Source organism: Microcaecilia unicolor, chromosome 4 (assembly GCF_901765095.1).
Source record: "Microcaecilia unicolor chromosome 4, aMicUni1.1, whole genome shotgun sequence".
In the NCBI taxonomy this organism is placed as follows: domain Eukaryota; kingdom Metazoa; phylum Chordata; class Amphibia; order Gymnophiona; family Siphonopidae; genus Microcaecilia; species Microcaecilia unicolor.
In genome coordinates this window covers 192,114,028-192,139,037 of record NC_044034.1, presented here as the reverse complement: position 1 = coordinate 192,139,037, position 25,010 = coordinate 192,114,028, and the positions used below count along the sequence as shown (strand labels likewise).

The 25,010-nt window shown below is 46.4% G+C and overlaps 1 protein-coding gene across 1 annotated transcript in view; it reads right to left on the bottom strand.

Annotated features, from left to right (window-relative positions):
* The window catches only part of OTOG (otogelin), a 706,015-nt gene that overhangs the window by 25,658 nt on the left and 655,347 nt on the right, over positions 1-25,010 (bottom strand). Inside the window, 1 exon segment of the mRNA XM_030202446.1 lies at positions 16,506-16,585. Within this exon segment, the coding sequence (XP_030058306.1) occupies positions 16,506-16,585 (80 nt within the window).

Below are 25,010 nucleotides of genomic sequence, written 5' to 3'. Positions count from 1 at the left end.
GGGCGCCCATCTATAAGGACGGCATCGCGAAAGGCATTATCGAAACAAGATGGGCGTCCATCTTTTGTTTCGATAATACGGTCGGGGACGGCCAAGTATCAACATTTGGGTGGACCTTAGAGATGGTTAACCTAAATGTTGAGATCGCCGACCTTAGTGATGGGCGACCTCGGTTTTCGGTGATAATGGAAACCAAAGACGTCTATCTCAAAAACGGCCAAATCCAAGCCCTTTGGTCATGGGAGGAGCCAGCATTTGTAGGCAACTGGTCCCCCTCAAATGCCAGGACACCAACTGGGCACCCTAGGGGGCACTGCAGTGGACTTCACAAATTACTCCCAGGTGCATAGCTCTCTTACCTTGGGTGCTCAGCCCCCCAAACCCAACTACCCACAACTGTATACCACTACCACAGCTCTTACGGGTGAAGGAGGGGCACCTAGATGTGGGTATAGTGGGTTTCTGGTGGGTTTTGGAGGGCTCACATTCACCACTACAAGTGTAACAGGTGGAGGGGGGGATGGGCCTGGGTCCACCTGCCTGAAGTGCACTGCAGTACCCACTAAAACTGCTCCAGGGACCTGTATACTGCTGCGATGGACCTGAGTATGGCATTTGAGGCTGGCAAAAAAGTATTTTTAAACTTGTTTGTTATCGTGCAAGGGGGTTAGTGACCACTGGGGAAGTAAGGGGAGGTCATCCCTGATTCCCTCCGGTGGTCATCTAGTCAGTTCAGGCACCTTTTTAAGTCTTGGTCGCAAGAAAAAATGGACCAAGTTGGCCAAGTGCTCGTCAGGGACGCCCTTCTTTTTTCCATTATCGGCTGAGGACGGCCATCTCTTAATCACGCCCCAGTCCCGCATTCGCTACCCTGCCAACACGCCCCCGTGAGGCCATCCCTGCGACGGAAAGCAGTTGTGAACGGCCAAAATCAGCTTTCGATTATGCTGATTTGGCTGGCCTTGCGAGAAGGACGCCCATCTCCCGATTTGTGTCGAAAGATGAGCGCCCTTCTCTTTCGAAAATAAACGTGCTGGTCTACTATGCTCTCTACTGCAACCTTGCCATCAGGATGCCCTATCTTCCCTGTTTTGGTGATTTCTTTGAAAGACACCTTATTCTGAACCATGCGCTTTTGAGGAACTGTCAGCCTTACCCCAGTTTCTAGTTTAAAAGTTTTCTATCTCCTTTTTAAATGCCGATGCCAGCAGCCTGGTCCCACCCTGGATAAGGTAGAGCCCATCCTTTTGGAATAGGCTCCCCCTTCCCTAGAATGTTGCCTGGTTCCTAACAAATCTAAAACCCTCCTCCCTGCACTATTCTCTCACCCACACATTGAGACTCCGGAGCTCTGTCTGTCTCTTGGGCCCTGCACGTGGAATGGGGAGCATTTCTAAAAATGCTACCCTGGAGCAACTGGATTTTAGCTTTCTAACCTAGGAGCCTAAATTTGGTTTCCAGAGCCTTCCTCCCACATTTTCCTATATCATTGGTACCTACATGTACCAAGACAGCTGACTTTGCCCCACCAGAAAATCCTATCTAGGTGATGTGTGAGGTCCGCCACCTTCGCACCAGGCAGGCAAGTCATCAAGTGATCCTCACGTTCACTAGCCACCCAGCTATCTACATGCCTAATAATCAAATCACCAAATACAATAGCCATCCTAACCCTTCTCTCCTGGGCAGAAGCTCCTGGAGACACATCCTCGGTACGAGAGGCTATTGCATCCCCTGTTGGGCTGGTCATGACTACAGGATTATTTCCAACTTCACCAGGGAGATGCTCTCCATTTAGGAGGTCTCCTTCCTCCAAGGCAGCACAGGGACTGCCAGACTGGAGGTGGGACTTCTCTACGACGTCCCAATAGGCCAGGGCCGGTCTTAGCAAGTGCGGGGCCCTATGCAGACCAATTTGATGGGGCCCCACCCTAGCTCCGCCCCCCACCGTAGCTCCAGGGCCAGCCACCCCTCCCTCCGAGCTCCCGGGCTGCTCCCTCCCAGCTCCGCCCTCTCTCCCCTAGGACCCCCAGCTCCAGGGCTTCTCCCCCCTAGGGCCCCCAGCTCCTAGGGCCCCCCTCCTCCCTCCCTCCCTCCCTCCCTCCAAGCTCCAAGGCCTCCCTCCCAGCTCCAAGCCCTCCTGGGCCCCCCCCTCCCTCCCAGCTCCAAGCCCTCCTGGGCAGCTCCTAGCCCTCCTAGGCCCCCCTCCCTCCCAGCTCCAAGGCCCCCCTTCCAGCTCCTGGGCAGCTCCAAGCCCTCCAAGGGCAGCTCCAAGCCCTCCCTCCCAGCTCCGTCCTCCTAGGCAGCTCCAAGCCCTCCTAGGCCCCCCTCCCTCCCAGATCCAAGGCCTCCCTCCCAGATCCAAGGCCCCTTCCCTGCCTCCCTCCCAACTCCAAGGCTCCCCTCCAGCTCCAAGGCACCTCCAAGCCCTCCCTCCCTCCCAGCTCCAAGGCCCCCCTCCGTCTCGCTGAATTTTAAAGGTTACCTCGTCGACGTCGGGTTACAGCGCCATCAGGTAACAGCAGCAGTCAGTGAAAAGCGTGCACCGGTGCGAGCTGCTCGGTGCTTCGGGAGCCTTCCTGTTCCTTGCTCAGCTCTGGTCCCGCCCACGTGGGCGGGACCAGAGCTGAGCGAGGGACAGGAAGGTTCCCGAAGTGCCGCGCAGCTCGCACACATGCATGCTGCTGTTACGTGCTGGCGCTGTAACCACCCGACGTCGACGAGGTAACCTTTAAAATTCAGATGGAGGGAGGGAGGGCGGGACGTCGGCCTTGGAGCTGGGAGGGAGGGACATCGACGACGCGTTTAAAAAAATTCAGAGGGAGGGACGGGAGCTCGAGTGGTCGGGGCGGGGCCCCCTCGAGCGCGAGGCCCTATGTGGTCGCCTCGCCCTAAGACCGGCCCTGCAATAGGCCTCCTCTATGTACCTCTCTGTCTCCCTCAGCTCCTCCAAGTCTTGCTACGGATAAGTCTCTGCCACTATTTACTTTCTTCCCGCCCAGTATCTTATACTCTTGGTGAATGAGCAAGCAGAACCATGGAATGAGTCTATTACAACTGGTCTGGACAGAATTGATCCACTGAACTCAACAGCTCAAAATATCCATAAAGGATGCCCATAGTATCATCAGGGCCTTTGTTTTCAAAAATATAAACTTTGACATGTGGAACGTTTGTGGTTTAAATGTTTGTTCCCCTCTTGCTTAGCTACCTTTTGAAAAGAATTAAAAACTTATAACAGATAATAAAATATTACCAATATCAGTTTTAAGGACGTCAGGAATCAAAGATGTCGATATTAAAAAGTAATTATCCTGGAGTATGAATTATGGGGATTTGAATAAAAGGTATAATCCTGTTCTGTCATGTGTGTTGCTCTCCATATATCACAAAGTTTAAATTGTGTTATTAAATCAAGAAGATTTTGTGTTGCTTTGGGTGGTTTATAATTATATTTAGATTTTCTATCAATAGAGGAATTTAATATGAGATTAAAGTCACCCCCTATAATATAAGGTGTGCCACCTACAGCTGCTAACATATCTGCTAGAGACAGAAAAAAATTCAGGTGAATCTAAAGTTGGTGCGTAAATATTAACTAACGATATTATTTTGTTGCATATTTTTATATTAATGTTAGTCCATCTGCCCATGTTATCATTTTTATGGGAGAGTATCACTAAATCCTTATGTTTTTTTATTAAAGTCATGACACCATTTTTGTTCCCAATTGCTGATGAAAAGATAGGCGGAAGGAAATTTTTTATGGAAATCTTATTAGCTTCAGTATCTGATAGGTGGGTTTCTTGTAGCATAATTATATCAGGGTTTAATTTGGTGATATAGTTCAGGATTTTTTTTTTCTTAATAGGATTTTTTAGACCCTTTACATTAAAAGAGATTATTTTAATTACCATAGAAATTATTTATGTAATATTCTCGACGACTTAGTCTGATGTAAACTCCTTGAGTTGTAAAGAAAGAGCGAGCAATATTTGATAATTGTGAGATAAAATAGTCTGAACATGTAATGATGCTAATCTTGTGCAAAAATAACAAGAATATAAGCACAAGTGTAATGAAAAAGGATGATAAGCACATATTAAGGTGAGAGAAAATGTTACACCTATGAGACTCCCACCATTTGAAAAAGAGCATATTAATATGTAAAATAGTAATATTGGCGGTAAATATGGCTTTTAATCATATCTGATATCAGAGATTGTAGATAGGTCTACAATCTAGCCTGCCCCAATTTGACTGCCCTACTCTGCTGTTAAGGATGAATTAGGCAGTAAAATACCATTTAGCTGATCAGTACTGTATTTGTGTCTTATTGATAAAGTGTCATTAGCTCTGTATGTGATCTTAACAGCAAGAGTCATGTTAAACAAGAAGGCAAATTGGTAAGAGATAACATCTAGCTCAGATGATTAGCAAACAATTCTAGTTCAATTCATATGGAGACAGAGCAGAAAAAGGATCGTTAAATAATAGTTTTGTACTTGCTGTTGGCCGCGGCGGAGGTGTTGGGCTACTACTCTCACCCTCCTGTAGTTTCCAACCCCTCCACCTTCCGCAGTCTCACTGCTTCTCATCCTTTGAAGCCCATTCCATCCGGCTATTCTACCCATTACCACTCAGAGTGGCAGTCATTTACCGCCCCCCTGATAAATCCTTCCCTTCCTTCCTTACCGACTTTGATGCTTGGCTCTCTGTCTTTCTTGACCCCTCATCTCCGTCCCTCATTCTCGGAGACTTTAACGTACATGCTGACGACCTATCCGACCCCAATGCCTCTAAGTTCCTCACCCTAACATCCTCCTTCAACCTCCAACTGTGCTCCACCACCCCTACTCACCGTGACGGCCATTGTCTTGACCTCGTCCTCTCTTCCTCTGGCTCACCCTCCAATTTCCACGTCTCAGCTCTTCCTCTCTCCGACCATCACCTGATCACATTCACACTTCTTCACCCCCCCCCCCCCACCCCGTCCAACTTTAACCACCACCTCCAGGAACCTCCAGGCTATTGACCCCACCACCTTATCATCTACTATCTCTAATCTCCTCCCCTCCATCACGTCCTCCGCAACTGTCGACAAAGCGGTCTCCGCTTACAATACCGCTCTCTCCTCTGCGTTGGATACCCTCGCACCATCAATCTCCCATCCCACAAAACGCACCAATCCCCAGCCCTGGCTGACTCCTTGCATCCGTTACCTTCGCTCCTGCACCCGATCCGCTGAGCGCCTCTGGAGGAAATCTCGTACCCTTCCAGACTTCCTCCACTACAAATTCATGCTATCCTCCCTCCACTCCTCCCTATTCCGTGCAAAACAGGACTATTACACCCAATTGACCAATTCTCTCAGCTCCAACCCTCGTCGTCTCTTTACCACCCTTAACTCCCTCCTAAAAGTGCCCCCCGCTCCTACTCCCCCTTCTCTCTCTCCTCAATCACTGGCCGACTATTTCCGCGACAAAGTGCAAAAGATCAACCTTGAGTTCACGACCAAGCCACCACCTCCTCTTCACCCTCTAACCCTCTCCCCCATCCAACCTACCCAGGTCTCTTTCTCCTCCTTCCCTGAGATCACCGAGGATGAAACTTCCCGCCTTCTTTCCTCTTCGAAATGCACCACCTGTTCCTCTGATCCCATCCCCACCAACCTACTCAACACCATCTCCCATACCGTCACCCCCGCCATCTGTCGCATCCTCAACCTCTCTCTCTCCACTGCAACTGTCCCCGACACCTTCAAGCACGCCGTTGTCGCACCTCTCCTCAAAAAACCTTCACTTGACCCTACCTGCCCCTCCAACTACCGCCCCATTTCTCTTTACCCTTCCTTTCCAAAATACTTGAGCGCGCCGTTCATAGCCGCTGCCTTGATTTTCTCTCCTCTCACGCCATCCTCGATCCACTTCAATCCGGTTTTCGCCCTCTGCACTCGACTGAAATGGCACTCTCTAAAGTTTGCAATGACCTGCTCCTGGCCAAATCCAGAGGTCACTACTCCATCCTCATCCTCCTCGATCTTTCCGCCACGTTTGACACTGTCAATCATGACTTACTTCTTGCCACGCTGTCCTCTTTTGGGTTCCAAGGCCCTGTCCTCTCCTGGTTCTCCTCTTATCTCTCCCACCGCACCTTCAGGGTACACTCCCATGGATCTTCCTCCACTCCCATCCCACTATCTGTTGGAGTTCCCCAGGGTTCTGTCCTTGGACCCCTTCTCTTCTCAATCTACACCTCTTCCCTGGGCTCGCTGATCTCGTCTCATGGTTTTCAGTATCATCTTTATGCTGATGACACCCAGCTATACCTCTCCACACCTGACATCACTGCGGAGACTCAGACCAAGGTATCGGCCTGTTTATCCGACATTGCGGCATGGATGTCCAACCGCCACCTGAAGCTGAACATGTCCAAGACCGAGCTCCTTGTCTTTCCTCCTAAACCCACTTCTCCTCTTCCTCCACTCTCTATCTCTGTTGATAACACCCTCATCCTCCCCGTCCCATCTGCCCGCAACCTCGGAGTCACCTTCGACTCCTCCCTCTCCTTCTCTGCGCATATCCAACAGACTGCCAAGACCTGTCGCTTCTTCCTCCTCAATATCAGCAAAATTCGCCCTTTCCTCTCTGAGCATACCACCAGAACTCTCGTCCATGCTCTCATTACCTCTCGCCTCGATTACTGCAACTTACTCCTCACCGGCCTCCCACTCGGCCATCTATCCCCCCTTCAATCCGTTCAGAACGCTGCTGCTCGTCTTATATTCCGCCAAAACCGATATACTCATACCACCCCTCTCCTTAAATCACTTCATTGGCTTCCGATCAGATATCGCATACAATTCAAGCTCCTCCTCCTTACCTACAAATGCACTCAGTCTGTGGCTCCTCACTACCTCTCCACCCTCATCTCCCCCTATGTTCCCGCCCGCAACCTCTGCTCACAGGACAAAGCCCTTCTCTCAGTACCCTTCTCACCTACTGCCAACTCCAGGCTCCGCTCATTCTGCCTTGCCTCACCCTATGCCTGGAATAATCTTCCTTTACCCATATGCCATGCCCCCTCCCTACCCATCTTCAAATCTCTGCTTAAAACTCACCACTTCAATGCTGCCTTCGGCGCCTAACCGCTTGAGAAATATAAAATACCCCAATCTATCCACCCTATCAGATTAACTGTTCACTCGTCCTCTAGATTGTTCACTTGTCTTTAGTTTGTTCTCTTGTCTTTTAGATTGTAAGCTCTTTGAGCAGGGACTGTCCTTCTATGTTTGAATTGTACAGCGCTGCGTAACCCTAGTAGCGCTTTAGAAATGATTGTTGTTGTTGTTGTTGTTGTAAATCATCTGAGTTAATCTCATTAAAGTTCTTTCTCTGAGGCTTAATAGCAATGTAGAGAGTGCAATAGAAAGTTAAACCACGTCTTTGAAGTTGTAATTGTTTTTGACTCAATTAGCAAAATCTTATATTTTAACAATTCACAGATAAGTTTGCATGCTATGTCATTTACTCAGCACAGAGAGAGGGAAAACTCCATTACCCATGCTGTTAAATTTGGTGAGATCTGTGATTATAATAGCAATAGTGTGATTTTTAGATCTAATATGGCAGCGCGGGAATAGATTACTTTTTAATATCGACATCTTTGATTCCTGACGTCCTTAAAACTGATATTGGTAATATTTTATTATCTGATCACGCACATATTACACTACAGCTCAACATAACCCAAACATCAATATGTAATCCTCGATGGAGATTTAATTCCACACTGTTAACTAATCCTAGTTTTATAGAAAATATCTCCAATGCGATGCGTGAATATCTTAGCTTTAACGTAGTAACATAGTAACATAGTAGATGACGGCAGAAAAAGACCTGCATGGTCCATCTAGTCTGCCCAAGATAAACTCATATCTTGAATTTGTACCTGTCTTTTTCAGGGCACAGAACGTATAAGTCTGCCCAGCAGTATTTCCCGCCTCCCAACCACCAGTCCCGTCTCCCATCACCGGCTCTGGTACAGACCGTATAAGTCTGCCCTCCCCTATCCTAGCCTCCCAACCACCAACCCCTCTTCCCCCCCACCTGCTCCGCCACCCAATTTCAGCTAAGCTTCTAAGGATCCATTCCTGCTGCACAGGATTCCTTTATGCCTATCCCACGCATGTTTGAATTCTGTTACCATTTTCATCTCCACCACCTCCCGTGGGAGGGCATTCCAAGCATCCACCACCCTCTCCGTGAAAAAATACTTCCTGACATCTTTTTTGAGTCTGCCCCCCTTCAATCTCATTTCATGTCCTCTCGTTCTACCGCCTTCCCATCTCCGGAAAAGATTTTTTTGCGGACCTTTCAAGTATTTGAACGTCTGTATCATATCACCCCTGTTCCTCCTTTCCTCCAGGGTATACATGTTCAGGTCAGCAAGTCTTTGGTCATACGTCTTGGAACGCAAATCCCATACCATTCTCGTAGCTTTTCTTTGCACCGCTTCCATTTTTTTAACATCCTTCGCAAGGTAAGGCCTCCAAAACTGAACACAATACTCCAGGTGGGGCCTCACCAACGACTTGTACAGGGGCATCAACACTTCCTTTCTTCTGCTGATCACACCTCTCTCTATACAGCCTAGCAACCTTCTCGCTACAGCCACCGCCTTGTCACACTGTTCGTCACCTTCAGATTCCTCGGATACTATCACCCCAAGATCCCTCTCCCCCTCAGTACCTATCAGACTCTCCCCGCCTAACACATACGTCTCTCGTGGGTTTCTACTCCCTAAATGCATCACTTTGCATTTCTTCGCATTGAATTTTAATTGCCAAACCTCAGACCATTCTTCTAGCTTCCTCAGATCCCTTTTCATGCTTTCCTTTTCATAACTTGCCAAGTCATACCTCTTGGTATAATTTTTGGGATGCTTTTAAGGCGTTTATCAGAGGGAAAATAATAACATTTACAGCCTCTAAAAATCAAGAATTAAACAAAGAAATATTGGAATTAGAAAATACAATAAAATCTTTAGAACTAGCACATATAAGTGATACTAGCAATTTATTTACACTAGAAAAACTTAAAGCATCCAAACTCAAATATAATACTCTATTAGGAACTAAAGCTAGCAAGGATATTTTCAAAAACAATGCATTATATTACTATGAAGGCAATAAAGCTGGACATCTTCTAGCCAATTATTTGAAAGCCCGTAAAGAGAAAAACACCATCTCTTTAATCAAAGATGAGAACAATGTCCCCTTAACAAATAATATAAACATAGCAAATAGATTCCAATCTTTCTACAAAAATTTATATACCTCAGACATTGATGCTGAGTCATTAAATTACGATTTCTTAGAAAAATTAGATCATCCCACTGTTTCAGAAGAAGATAATGAGATGTTCTCAAAAAAGATCACAGTTAATGAGATTAATCTTGCTATTCAAAGCATGGCGATAAAAAAGGCACCTGGACCAGACGGATTACCGATTGAATTTTATGCAGCGTTCAAATCCATATTATCCCCAATTTTATGTGATTATTTCAACTACATGATAGAAACTGGTAACATCAAGGGCTCTTTCACTGAAGCCAATATTATAGTATTACTGAAACCTAATAAGGATCCCAGTTTAGTGCAAAATTATAGGCCATTATCTTTAATAAACTTAGATGCCAAAATATTTGCCAAAATTCTTGCAGAGAGAATGCAACATTTTTTACCCAAACGCATTCACCCAGATCAAACTGGTTTTATGAATGGGAGATCCTCTTCAGATAACACAAGAATTTTCTCTAATATATTAATACATGGTCAAGAAACCTCAGATCCTTTGGTTGCAATAGGACTTGATGCTGAAAAAGCTTTTGATCGTGTAGAATGGCTATATCTGTTCAAAGTACTGCAATGGTATGGTTTATCTGATGAATCAATTAATATAATAAAGGTCTTGTATACTTCCCCAACTACATATATTCAAATAAATGATGTAATCTCTAAACCTTTCACTCTAACAAGAGGCACTAGACAGGGTTGCCCATTGTCACCGTTATTATTTAATTTAGCTCTAGAACCATTACTAACAGCTATTCGTAAACATCTCCTTATACACGGTGCTAAAACTGGTCAACAAAATATTAAATTAGCAGCATACGCGGACAATGTTCTATTATTCACTTCTCCTTCCTCAATACCTCACATCCTGTGTTTAATCTCTAAATTTGCTGAAATATCTGGTTATAAATTAAATACCACTAAAACTGAACTTCTGCCTATAAACTGTGTACATTTGAAACATGTTATTAAACAATATAATTTTCAATGGAATGAAAATCAAATTAAGTACCTGGGAGTTCTTTTTGGCCCCACTATTGAAGACACTATTAAATATAATTCTGATAATATAATTAAAATCACTGAAACATTAACTCAAAAGTGGTCCCCTTTAAGGCTCAACTGGTGGGGTAGACTAGAAACTATAAAGATGATGATAGTGCCAAAAATTAATTACATTCTTAGTATGCTCCCTGTATTACTGAATCCTTCAACATATAAGAAAATTGAAGCTAAACTAATACAATTTTTATGGAGTAATAAAACACCTAGAATTTCTGTTAAAAAATTGAAAGCTTGCTCACTAAAAGGTGGTATCAATTTCCCTAGTTTCTATGAATACCACATATCCTTTCTTTTAAAACAAAACTCAGCTTATATGTATGATAAGGAACAACACATCACTTCACCATGGTTCCATCTTGAACTACTAAAGCAACCAGATACACCAACACATTTCTTTCCTTGGTCTCAACAGACTAAAATCTCTTCCAATGTTTTGTTTAAAACTCTTAAAACAGTTTTCAAAGAACTTGATTCAGTTCTTACACACCCCTTAACACATACCATATACATCCCAATTTGGAATAATCCAAAGTTCAAAATTAACAACTCTTGTATTAATTGGACTGCTTGGAAAAGAGCTGGCATTTGGTCCCTTAATGATGTCATAAAAGCTCACTCTTGGCTTCCCTTTTCCCAAATATGTATAAAATTTGGCCTCACAAATTCTCAACACTATAAATGGATCCAACTCAAACATTGTGTAACTAATACATTAGATATAAGTAAATTAACTACTGAGTTCCCCACTTGCTGGAAACTCTGCAAATCATTTATGTCTTCCAAAAAAGTTGCATCTACATGGTACAAAATACTTCAATTAGCTAAATTTAGCTCACCAACTAGTACCATGCAATCATGGGAACATGATCTAAACACCCAACTAAATGAAAAAGAATAGGAAAAATTCTGGTTCAAAACTACTCATACCACCAAATCAGCGTCCATTTCACAATCCATGTTCTACCTAGCACACAAGGCCCTATGGACTCCAGCTAAACTCGCCAAAATGAATAAGACAAAAACCAAAAATAATATGAATAAATGTTGGACATGTGAAAAGGATGTTGGAAATCTCAAACATATTATTTATTCTTGTTCATTTGTTCAAGATTATTGGAACTCTGTATGGAACACAATATCATCTACCTTGAATATTCAAGATGTTTTAACATATAACATAGTCATATTTGGATCCCTAATGATACAATCACCACTAGACAAATATCAAGCACAATTATTAGACATAATGCTACATCAAGCCTTAAGAACCCTTTTCTTTTGTTGGAAAGACCTTACCAAAGTAACGTATTTAACTTGGTGGAATTCTGTGTGTATATTAGCTAAATATGAATATGCTGCGGCTGAAAAATATAACTCACTTGTTAAATACAATAAAATATGGACTTCTTTACTAGATCAACTACATAATAACCTCTCTTAGAGTTGAATTTATGTATGATCATGACTTGTTATAGCAATAATTCTTGTATAATCTTAGTCTGAACATGTATGCTGATGCTTTGTTATTGTTAATCTGTTATACTGGTTATTTACTTTTATTTTAGCCATTTGTTATTGACTACAAAACACAATAAAAATATTTGAACAAAAAAAAAACTTATAACAGTCAAGTAAAGTTAGCCAAACGTCAATTTGTAACTAAGAAATTAGCAACTTCAGGACGCTAGAACCTTGCTCCGATTTATTAATTCTAACATTTCAGCTCCAACAACATCCTGACACAATGGTGTCTTCTTTCTTATCTAAAATTAATAAACATATAGCAGGTTTTGGCAATGAAAGTACTACCACAGCACAGTGGCGTAGCTAGGTGGTGCCATGGGGGCCCGGCTCCCCCCAAAATTTGCTCCGGGCCCCTGGTTGGCTGGCAGGGGTCTCCAAACCCCACCAACGGAAGACTTCATCCAGCGCTGGTCTGCGGCGGTGGTGCCGCATTGCCTGCCCTGCTCTCTCTTCCCCTCAAGTTGGGCATACTCCTTTTAGTGAAATTGAGCATGCTTGGTTTCAATCTTCCTGGCAAGGTCTCTTACCTTTGGCCCTTACATTAATCACTCATAGTCTAGATGCTGGTATTTTTCCTGATATCTGGAAAAAGACTTGGATTACTCTGATTCTCAAGAAACACAGTTTGGATCCATCTGATCCTGTCAATTATCTATGTTTTCTGTCAAAACTGGATGAAAAAGCTGTTTATCCTCAATTACAAAGAAAATACAAATACAAAACCAGACAAACTAAAAGAATGTACTACAAAACCATAATAGGGCCAAGCTACAAAGATACACATAAGCTCTTCTCACTTGTGAACAAACTCCTAAACACTACACCGGTTACTTCTAACAACACAGACACCCCATCCGCTACTAACATAGCGAATTATTTTAACGAAAAAATCATAAAACTCCGGCGCACGATACCAAACAACACCACCGACTACACAAAATCCTTGACTGCTTAGACCCAAAACCTGGGGAATACCCAGCTGATCGTTCGTGGACCAACTTCGACGAAATCTCAGCAGATGAACTCTCACAATGGCTTAAAAAATATAGCAAGTCTCAATGCAAACTAGACATCTGCCCTGTTAGCCTAATAAGAGCCGCTCCAAAACAATTCAAGAAAGACCTTATGGACCCAAATCAACCACAGACTCCAAAACGGCCTATTCCCCACGAATAAAGGAAACATCCTACTCACACCTCTGCCAAAAGACGCTAAAAAAAGCACAATGGACTTAACTATCGACCAGTTGCATCTATACCGCTCATTACTAAAATAATGGAGGGTATAGTTACGAAACAACTCACGGAATACCTAAATAAACACTCAATTCTACATGAGTCACAATCAGGATTTCGATCAAATCACAGCACCGAAACTTTACTAGTGGCGGCAATGAACTCATTCAAAAAAACAATTGCAACCGGCAAGAACATACTAGTACTGCAATTTGACATGTCAAGCGCCTTCGACGTGGTTGATCATGGAATACTACTTCATATTCTAGAATACTTCAGTGTCGGAGGCCCGGTCCTCAAGTGGTTCGAAGGATTCCTCACCATCAGATCCTACCAAGTAATAATAGATGCTGAAAGATCACCTCCATGGACACCGGAATGTGGAGTTCCTCAAGGATCCCCCTTATCACCCACCATCTTCAACTTAATGATGATACCACTAGCCAAACTATTAGCCAATCACAACCTTAACCCTTTCATATATGCAGACGATGTCACAATCTACATCCCGTTCAAACACAATATAACCGAAATCACCAACGAGATCAACCAAGGCCTCAGAATTATGCACACCTGGGCAGACTCATTCCGTCTAAAACTCAATGCTGGAAAAACTCAATGCCTAGTACTCACTTCTCAATATAACACAAACAACTACTCCACTATTACCACACCATACTGCACCCTTCCTATTTCAGAAAACCTGAAGATTCTCGGAGTTACCATAGACTGAAACCTCACTCTCGATACCCACGTGAAGAACACGACAAAAAAGATGTTCAACTCGATGTGGAAACTCAAAAAAGAGTCAAGCCTTACTTCCCGAGAAGCATTTTCCGTACCCTGGTACAGTCTATGGTACTAAGTCACTTGGACTAATTTAACGCTCTGTACGCCGGCTGCAAAGAACAGACTATCAAGAAACTCCACACAGCCCAAAATACCGCAGCCAGACTCATATTTGGTAAAACCAAATACGAAAGTGCGACACCCTTAAGAGAGAACCTTCACTGGCTACCACTCAAAGAACGCATCAAATTCAAGATATGCACGATTGTACACAAGATCATTCACGCAGATGCCCCTCTTTACATGTCTAACCTAGTGGACCTACCGCCCAGAAATGCCAAGAGATCAGCCCGCAAATTCCTCAACTTGAACTTCCCCAGCTGTAAAGGGCTTATACAAGCAAGCATACGCCACCACCTTCTCGTATAGAAGCACACAGCTATGGAATGTGCTACCCCCAACCTTAAAAACCATGGACAATCTAAGTAACTTTCGCAAATCCTTGAAGACACATCTCTTCAACAGAGCCTACAAAAAGAACCTCTAAAAACAAAAATCACTACACAACCCATCCACACAACTAATTACACCTCCTACATCACCCTACTTAACACCCTCTTCTCTTTCTCTAAATATCTTCGTCCTACCACTGACTATATCTACTATTCCCTCATGAATATGTCATAATAACACTCTGTAAGCCACATTGAGCCTGCAAATAGGTGGGATAATGTGGGGTACAAATGTAATAAATAAATAAATTAGAAGATTTTTGTTCTAAAACTCATATTCTTCATCCTAGACAGTCCAGTTTTAGGTCGGGGCATAGCACAGAAACTATTATCACTGCTCTTCTGAATGACTTTCACATTACTATCAATAAGGGTCTTATCTGACTTCTAGTTTCTTTAGATCTATCTGCAACATTTGACCTGGTTAATCACATTCTACTGTTAGCTAGACTTGTTGAGATTGGAATTTCTGGTACAGTGCACAAATGGTCCTCTTCATTTTTTTCTCAACGTTCTTTTGTAGTCAATATGGATTCTCAGATATCTTCACTGTATTCTTCAACCTATGGTGTTTCACAAGGTTTGGTTCTCTTACCCCTACTATTTAACATCTTCCTGAGTCCTTTAGCCACTACCATACAGTCCCTTAACATTAAATTCTATATTTATGCTGTCGACATCTTACTAGTCTATCCTGTATCTCCTTTAAACATTAATTTCAAACCTTTATAAACTTGCCTTTTAGTGATGGCAGACTGGTTATTTCAGAACAATCTAAAGCTAAATCCTGAAAAAGACAACAACTTGCTGGATAACCGGTTCTTTACCAATTCCTGACACTGTCCCAGTTCTCTTTGGTTTACCACTCAAACCTGTTTTTCATTTTAGCTATTGTGGAGTCTGGTTTGACTCTCAATTGTCTTTTGATAAACATATCTCAGAAGTTATTCGGTTAGGATTTGCTATACTCCGCTCTTTACGTACTATTTGTTCTTTTCTTGATTTCCAATCACTACATACTGCTCTTCATGCATTGTTTGTGTCCTGATTGGATTACTGCAATTTGATTTATGCAGGTCTACCATAGTCTCAGTTAAAAAGACTTCAAACGCTTCAGAATTGTGCCACGTGTTTTCTTTGCAAGACAAACAGGCGAGAACATGCATTCCCTTTACTAGACCAGTTACATTGGCTTCCTATTAAATTTTGTTTTCTCTTTAAAATCCTCACTTTATCCTATAAAGCATATTACTCTGGTGTTCTTTTGTATCTTTCCAGCCTAATTATCCCTTACACTCCCACTCACCACCTCAGATCTCTTGACTCACATAGGTTGGTTATTCCCAACCCAAGGCACACTAATTATGAGATTACCAGACATTCTGCATTTTCTTGCTTGGCTCCTTCACTCTGGAATTGTCTACTGGGCAATCTAAGGTCTGAAATTGATTAATTTTTTTCCCCTTGTATTTCGGTCACATCTTTTGGTCCTTGGCACACAACTTTAAGGCTCATTGTATGTATGGTTTGTAAGCTTGGTCTTGCATGACTGGTTGTTCACTGTCCTATCTGCAAATGGAGCTCTTTTGTATTTTAATTTTTGTTTTATTTCAATTTTCAATTTTATTGTAAACCACTTAGCTCCTTTTCTTGTATAAGGCGGTATATCAAGTTTTAATAAACATGAACGTATTTGGGGGGGGGGGGGGGGGGGGGGGGGTTCTTCAGAGCCCAAGGGAACTATTTGGAAGGGGTCAGCTTTGGGGTGAAGGGGTCTTTGTGGTGAGGTGGGCATTCAGGGCCAAGGGGGAAGGGGCAGCTCCTTTATTGCAAATACTGGTTCATTAAACAAGTGGCCTGGGGACATTGGGCTACAAATTTACAGTCCAGTGCTCCCAAGATGGAACAATAATGGTGTTTGTGAGGTTGATCACAAGGTCCATTTGGCTAGTGTTAGCCAATTCAGCCTTTATCTCTTTACTAGATATGTGAGGTATATAGAACTCCTAGTCATCTGTTACTCACCGGGGTGTTACTTCTGCAGTCATTCTTTCGAACAGTCATCCTGACAGTCACCTTTTTACAGAATTTTCCATCTTCCTTGCCTGCATGTATTAGAATGAAATCATATATAAGTTTATGAATTGTAAACTTTTGATGAAAACTTTTGTTAGTTTTTGTAAAGTTTGGGATGCTGTATAGATTTTTTTTTTAAAAAGAAAAATGGTTAAGTTATCCAGATTATCCTGAAAACTAGTGTTATACTATTAATATTATCTTAAAATGGGACTCAATTACATAGACAAATTTATGGTTTTGAGTGACAAATTAAATTAGGATGTATAATATTCCAGAAAGATGTCAAGGAAAAGTTTAATTAAAGGGCATAGTTATCAACAGGGTTGTTATTTATTTAACACTAACTCGTGCTGTTTTAGCATAGATCCCATTTTATGCAATGAGACCTAGTTACTAATAACTGGGGATAAAAGTACAATAACATAGCTTAAAGGTAGCCCACGTTGATAATTTCTCTCCCCTCCCCCATAGTCACCATGGGACTGATACACTATTGTGTGCCAAATTTTATGAAAAGCAGTAATTTCCGTATGCAAATTTTCTAGTAGGACTTATGCAAATAAGCCCTTACAACATTTACTTACTTAAGTTTCCTCTGGACATATGAAAAATGGTTATTATACATGCATAAGAGTGCTAGCAGGTCACACTTGTTTAGCTCTTTGAAGTAATCTCCCTATCGAGATGCCAATGAGATGGGGTCGTTCAGCCTCCAATGCCCCACAATGGCAGGCTCTTTCCTCTCAAGATATTCGACTGTTTCTTCAGACTGCTATTGTTCCATCGATACCGCTATCAATTATGTCGGAAGGCAGCCCGCTGACCCACTCTGGAGCGAATGGAGGCCTGGAAGCGTCTCTTGGGCTAGACCTGACGCTCAGCCCCGACACAAGGAAACCACCCCCTCAGCCAACGAGTTGCAGCACACCAACAGAAGCGTCTCTGAACCTGCTTCCCAAGAATGGTGCAAGTGAACAGAGACGGGAGGGGTTAAATCAAACCGTCAGTGAGCTGTTACATCTAAGGTGGGAGAAACTGCAAGTCTGAACTTGGAGACAACAACGGAGAAAGAAGCATTACCCACACAATTTTCTTTTGATATTTGTAAGCCAACTGAAGTGACTCTAGATTCTCTTTGGACCCTAATAGTGGGCTTAGGGAAATCGCATTCCCCACAGATACAAAAACTGAATCAAGACATGATGACTCTTGAACAGAATACAAAAGCTTTGGATCTTAAAGTAGAAAAGTTAAAACAATTAGATATAAAAATGGCATTGCAAGTTTAAAAAAATGCACACTTAACAGGAATCTATGATAAAGGATTTGGTTTCCTTGAGAAGAAAAACTGAAGTCCTTGAGAACTCTGCTAGGAGTAATAACTTCCATTTCTTGAACTTCCCCAAACAGCTTACTAACCAGCTCATTTTCGAAAGTGATCGCCGGCCATCTTCCGACACAAATTGGAAGATGGCCGGCGATCTCCTGAAACCGGCCAAATCGGTATAATCGAAAGCCAATTTTGGCCGGCATCAACTGCTTTCCATCGCGGAGCTGGTGAAATTTCAAGGGGGCGTGTCGATGGGTAGTGAAGGCGGGATGGGGCGTGCTCACGAGATGGCCGGCTTCACCCGATAATGGAAAAAAAAGCCAGGCTTGACGAGCATTTCGCCGGCTTTACTTGGTCCCTTTTTTTTCACGACCAAACTTCAAAAAGTAGCCTCAACTGACCAAATGACCATCCGAGGGAATCGGGGATGACCTCCCCTTACTCCCCCAGTGGTCACCAATCCCCTCCCACCCCCCCAAAAAAAATCCAAGTGCTCATCAGGGATGTCCTATGGCTTTTTCAGTAGTACCAGTGTGATTTGAACTGACAACTTTTGGATTACAAGACTGGTACTCTAACCACTTGGCCACAGCTCCACTTACTTGGATGCACCTCCCTTTTGATTATGCCCCTTCAGGTCTCTCTCAGCCAATCACAGACAGGGGTCTCTCTCAGCCAATCACAGACAGCTAAATGCGCTGTGATTGGCTGAGAGAGACCCCTGTCTGTGATTGGCTGAGAGAGACCTGAAGGGGCATAATCAAAAGGGAGGGACATCCACATAAGTGGAGCTGTGGCCAAGTGGTTGAGCACTGGTCTTGTAATCCAGAGGTGGCTGGTTCAAATCCCACTGGTACTACTGAAAAAGCTGAGCAAAAATAGTTTTGATTTAGGACGTCCCTGACAAGCACTTGAATTTTTTTTCCACTTTTTTGAAGCTGGTCATTTGTAAACCCAGCTATCTCAACATTTGACCTAAATGTTGAGATTTAGCCGGCCCCCAACCGTATTATCAAAAGAAAGATGGCCGGCCATCTTTTTCGATAATACGCTTGGCACCGCCACTTTGCAGAGCCAGCCCCGAAGATGGCCGGCCATATAGATGGCCGGCGCCATTCGATTCTCCGAGGACAAGCAGGCTGCTTGTTCTCACTGATGGGTGACGTCCACGGCAGCCCCTCCAATCGGAAACTTCACTAGCAAAGTCCTTTGCTAGTCCTCGCGCGCCCATGCGCACCGCGCATGAGCAGCCGTCTTCCCGCCCGAACCGGCTCGTGTTCGTCAGTCTTCTTTTGTCCGCGCTCGGTACGGTTGTGTTTGCGCCGTTCGCGCCCCTTAAGTTGACCCTCGCGCGTCTTTTGACTTTTTCGCTCTTAAAAAAAAAAAAAAGGGATTTCGGAGAAGGGCCTTTCGGTCTTTTTCCCTTCCCCGTATTTCTAGTTTTTGGCCCCGATAAGTTTTCTTTCGTTTTCGGGGTAGGCCCCTTTGAGGCCTCGGGTCGTTTTTTTCTCCCCCTCTTTTTGGTGCCTTACCGCAATTACGAGTTTTGATTTCACCGGCGTGATTTTTCCGCCCATGTCATCGAAGTCTCCCAGTGGCTTCAAGAAGTGCACCCAGTGCGCCCGGGTAATCTCGCTCACTGATAGGCACGCGTCGTGTCTTCAGTGTCTGGGGGCTGGGCACCGCCCGCAGGCCTGTAGTCTTTGCGCCCTTTTACAGAAAATGACTCAGGTAGCGAGATTGGCCCAGTGGAACGTTTTGTTCTCGGGCTCTTCGTCGGCATCAGCACCGGGAGTATCGAGTGCGTCGACGTCAACAGCGTCAAGACCTCCGCCCTCGGCCGCGACTGTATCGATTGCATCGAGGCATCGACCCTCTGCATCGTCGGGGCCGAGACATCAGAAGGCTGCGTCGGCGTAGGTGGTACCGGGACCTCCACTAGTGCCGATGTCGTCAGACGGTGGTTCTTCGTCTGGAGTGCAGGTGAGGGCTGTCCATTCCCCTGCTGGTGGCGGAGAGCCTTCGGGTGGGTCTCCCCCTACTCTGAGGGCTCCTGCGGTACAGCCCCCCTGAGACCGACCTTCTTCGGCCTCGGCCCCGAGGAAGCGACGGCTGGATTCTACGTCCTCCTCGTCGGTACCGGGAAGCTCCGGTGACATGCTTCGTTTGAAAAAGTCAAAGAAGCATCGACACCGGTCTCCTTCCCGCGTAGGTACCAAGAGCTCTGGGTCGCCGAGGGAGTCGGCACCCAGCAGGCACCGGGAGGACCGCTCACCCTCTGTTCAGGAGGTGTCGATGCACTCCACCTTGGACAGCCCGGAACAGCCTCCACGCCCGGAACAGACTCTGACTTCGACTCCTGCATCGGCTTCCATGTCTTTCTCCACAGCCGCCCTGCACGAGAGTCTCCGGGCCGTTCTCCCAGAGATCCTGGGAGAGCTGTTGCGCCCTTCCCCTCCGGTACCGGGGGTGCTTGCGCCACAGTACCATCGAGTGAGGCACTGGCTGGCCCCTTGCCCGGGGTGAGGTCTCCGACATCGGTGTCGCTTGCGGTACCGACTGCGGTCGCCTCCCAGGAAGGCTCCCCGACGACGTCGGCGGAGGGAGCTTCGCTGGTGCGGGTGAGGGAGTCTACCTCTCGACGCTCCCACCGTGGCCGTGGTTCCACGGAGTCGAGCCGGGCACGGCTTCAGACACAGGTTCGTGAACTTGTGTCTGATACCGATGGTGAGGCCTTGTGGGAGGAGAAGGAGGACATCAGATATTTCTCTGACGAGGAGTCTGATGGCCTTCCTTCTGATCCCACTCCTTCCCCTGAAAGGCAGCTTTCTCCTCCCGAGAGTCTGTCTTTTGCGGCCTTTGTCCGGGAGATGTCTACGGCCATCCCCTTCCCGGTGGTTTTGGAGGACGAGCCCAGGGCTGAAATGTTTGAGCTCCTGGACTATCCTTCTCCACCTAAGGAAGCGTCCACAGTACCCATGCATCATGTCCTAAAAAAGACATTGCTGGCGAACTGGACCAAGCCTTTAACTAATCCCTACATTCCCAAGAAGATCGAGTCCCAGTACCGGATCCATGGGGACCCAGAGCTGATGCGCACTCAGTTGCCTCACGACTCTGGAGTTGTGGATTTGGCCCTAAAGAAGGCTAAGAGTTCTAGAGAGCATGCTTCGGCGCCCCCGGGCAAAGACTCTAGAACCTTAGACTCCTTTGGGAGGAAGGCCTACCATTCCTCTATGCTCGTGGCCAAAATTCAGTCTTACCAGCTCTACACGAGCATACACATGCGGAACAATGTGCGGCAGTTGGCAGGCTTGGTGGACAAGCTCCCTCCTGAGCAAGCCAAGCCATTTCAGGAGGTGGTCAGGCAGCTGAAGGCGTGCAGAAAATTCCTGGCCAGAGGGGTGTATGACACCTTTGATGTTGCGTCCAGGGCCGCTGCTCAAGGTGTGGTGATGCGCAGACTCTCATGGCTGCGTACCTCTGACCTGGAGAATAGGATCCAGCAGCGGATTGCGGACTCGCCTTGCCGTGCGGACAATATTTTTGGAGAGAAGGTCAAACAGGTGGTAGAGCAGCTCCACCAGCGGGATACCGCTTTCGACAAGTTCTCCCGCCGGCAGCCTTCAGCTTCTACCTCCACAGGTAGACGTTTTTATGGGGGAAGGAAGACTGTTCCCTACTATTCTGGTAAGCGTAGGTACAATCCTCCTTCTCGACAGCCTGCGGCCCAGGCTAAGCCCCAGCGCGCTCGCTCTCGTCAGCAGCGTGCGCCTCAGCAAGGCCCCTCGGCTCCACAGCAAAAGCAAGGGGCGAGCTTTTGACTGGCTCCAGCAGAGCATAGCCACCATCAACGTGTCAGTGCCGGGCGATCTGCCGGTCGGGGGGAGGTTGAAAGTTTTTCACCAAAGGTGGCCTCTCATAACCTCCGATCAGTGGGTTCTTCAAATAGTCCGGCAAGGATACACCCTCAATTTGGCCTCCAAACCTCCAAATTGCCCACCGGGAGCTCAGTCTTACAGCTTCCAGCACAAGCAGGTACTTGCAGAGGAACTCTCTGCCCTTCTCAGCGCCAATGCGGTCGAGCCCGTGCCATCCGGGCAAGAAGGGCTGGGATTCTATTCCAGGTACTTCCTTGTGGAAAAGAAAACAGGGGGGATGCATCCCATCCTAGACCTAAGGGCCCTGAACAAATATCTGGTCAAGGAAAAGTTCAGGATGCTTTCCCTGGGCACCCTTCTTCCCATGATTCAGGAAAATGACTGGCTATGCTCTCTGGACTTGAAGGACGCCTACACGCACATCCCGATACTGCCAGCTCACAGACAGTATCTGCGATTTCAGCTGGGCACACGTCACTTCCAGTACTGTGTGCTACCCTTTGGGCTCGCCTCTGCGCCCAGAGTGTTCACGAAGTGCCTGGCTGTAGTAGCAGCGGCGCTTCGCAGGCTGGGAGTGCATGTGTTCCCTTATCTCGACGATTAGCTGGTGAAGAACACATCCGAGGCAGGAGCTCTACAGTCCATGCAGATGACTATTCGCCTCCTGGAGCTACTGGGGTTTGTGATAAATTATCCAAAGTCCCATCTTCTCCCAGTACAGAGACTAGAATTCATAGGAGCTCTGCTGGATTCTCGGACGGCTCGTGCCTATTTCCCAGAGATGAGAGCCAACAACTTGTTGTCCCTCGTCTCACGGGTGCGAGCGTCCCAGCAGATCACAGCTCGGCAGATGTTGAGATTGCTGGGCCACATGGCCTCCACAGTTCATGTGACTCCCATGGCCCGCCTTCACATGAGATCTGCTCAATGGACCCTAGCTTCCCAGTGGTTTCAGGCTGCTGGGAATCTAGAAGACGTGATCCACCTGTCCACGAGTTTTCTCGAATCCCTGTATTGGTGGACGATTTGGTCCAATTTGACTCTGGGACGTCCTTTCCAAATTCCTCAGCCACAAAAAGTGCTGACTACGGTGGGGAGCTCATGTTGATGGGCTTCACACCCAGGGAAGCTGGTCCCTCCAGGAACGCGATCTGCAGATCAATCTTCTGGAGTTACGAGCGGTCTGGAACGCTCTGAAGGCTTTCAGAGATCGGCTGTCCCACCAAATTATCCAAATTCAGACAGGCAACCAGGTTGCCATGTATTACATCAACAAGCAGGGGGGCACCGGATTTCGCCCCCTGTGTCAGGAAGCCGTCAGCATGTGGCTCTGGGCTCGCCGTCATGGCATGGTGCTCCAAGCCACATACCTGGCAGGCGTAAACAACAGTCTGGCCGACAGGTTGAGCAGGATTATGCAACCTCACGAGTGGTCGCTCAACTCCAGAGTTGTGCGCCAGATCTTCCAGGTGTGGGGCACCCCCTTGGTAGATCTCTTTGCATCTCGAGCCAACCACAAAGTCCCTCAGTTCTGTTCCAGGCTTCAGGCCCACGGCAGACTGGCATCAGATGCCTTCCTCCTGGACTGGGGGGAAGGTCTGCTGTATGCTTATCCTCCCATACCTCTGGTGGGGAAGACTTTGTTGAAACTCAAGCAAGACCGAGGCACCATGATTCTGATTGCTCCTTTTTGGCCGCGTCAGATCTGGTTCCCTCTTCTTCTGGAGTTGTCCTCCGAAGAACCGTGGAGATTGGAGTGTTTTCCGACATCACACAGGACGAAGGGGCGCTTCTGCATCCCAACCTCCAGTCTCTGGCTCTCACGGCCTGGATGTTGAGAGCGTAGACTTTGCCTCTTTGGGTCTGTCAGAGGGTGTCTCCCGTGTCTTGCTTGCTTCCAGGAAAGATTCCACTAAGAGGAGTTACTTCTTTCTATGGAGGAGGTTTGCCGTCGGTCTTGCTTGAGTTTCAACAAAGTCTTCCCCACCAGAGGTATGGGAGGATAAGCATACAGCAGACCCTCCCCCCAGTCCAGGATGAAGGCATCCGATGCCAGTCTGCCGTGGGCCTGAAGCCTGGAACAGAACTGAGGGACTTTGTGGTTGGCTCGAGATGCGAAGAGATCTACCAAGGGGGTGCCCCACACCTGGAAGATCTGTCGCACTACGCGGGAATTGAGCGACCACTCGTGAGGTTGCATAATCCTGGTCAACCTGTCGGCCAGACTGTTTACGCCTGCCAGATATGTGGCTTGGAGCACCATGCCGTGACGGCGAGCCCAGAGCCACATGCTGACGGCTTCCTGACACAGGGGGCGAGATCCGGTGCCCCCCTGCTTGTTGACGTAGTACATGGCAACCTGGTTGTCTGTCTGAATTTGGATAATTTGGTGGGACAGCCGATCTCTGAAAGCCTTCAGAGCGTTCCAGACCGCTCGCAACTCCAGAAGATTGATCTGCAGATCGCGTTCCTGGAGGGACCAGCTTCCTTGGGTGTGAAGCCCATCGACATGAGCTCCCCATCCCAGGAGAGACACATCCGTTGTCAGCACTTTTTGTGGCTGAGGAATTTGGAAAGGACGTCCCAGAGTCAAATTGGACCAAATCGTCCACCAATACAGGGATTCGAGAAAACTCGTGGACAGGTGGATCACGTCTTCTAGATCCCCAGCAGCCTGAAACCACTGGGAAGCTAGGGTCCATTGAGCAGATCTCATGTGAAGGTGGGCCTTGGGAGTCACATGAACTGTGGAGGCCATGTGGCCCAGCAATCTCAACATCTGCCGAGCTGTGATCTGCTGGGACTCTCGCACCCGCGAGACGAGGGACAACAAGTTGTTGGCTCTCGCCTTTGGGAGATAGGCGCGAGCCGTCCGAGAATCCAGCAGAGCTCCTATGAATTCGAGTTTCTGCACTGGGAGAAGATGGGACTTTGGGTAATTTATCACAAACCCCAGTAGCTCCAGGAGGCGAATAGTCATCTGCATGGACTGCAGGGCTCCTGCCTCGGATGTGTTCTTCACCAGCCAATCGTCGAGATATGGGAACACGTGTACCCCCAGTCTGCGAAGTGCCGCCGCTACTACAGCCAAGCACTTTGTGAACACTCTGGGTGCAGAGGCGAGCCCAAAGGGTAGCACACAGTACTGGAAGTGACGTGTGCCCAGCTGAAATCGCAGATACTGTCTGTGAGCTGGCAGTATCGGGATGTGCCTGTAGGCGTCCTTCAAGTCCAGAGAGC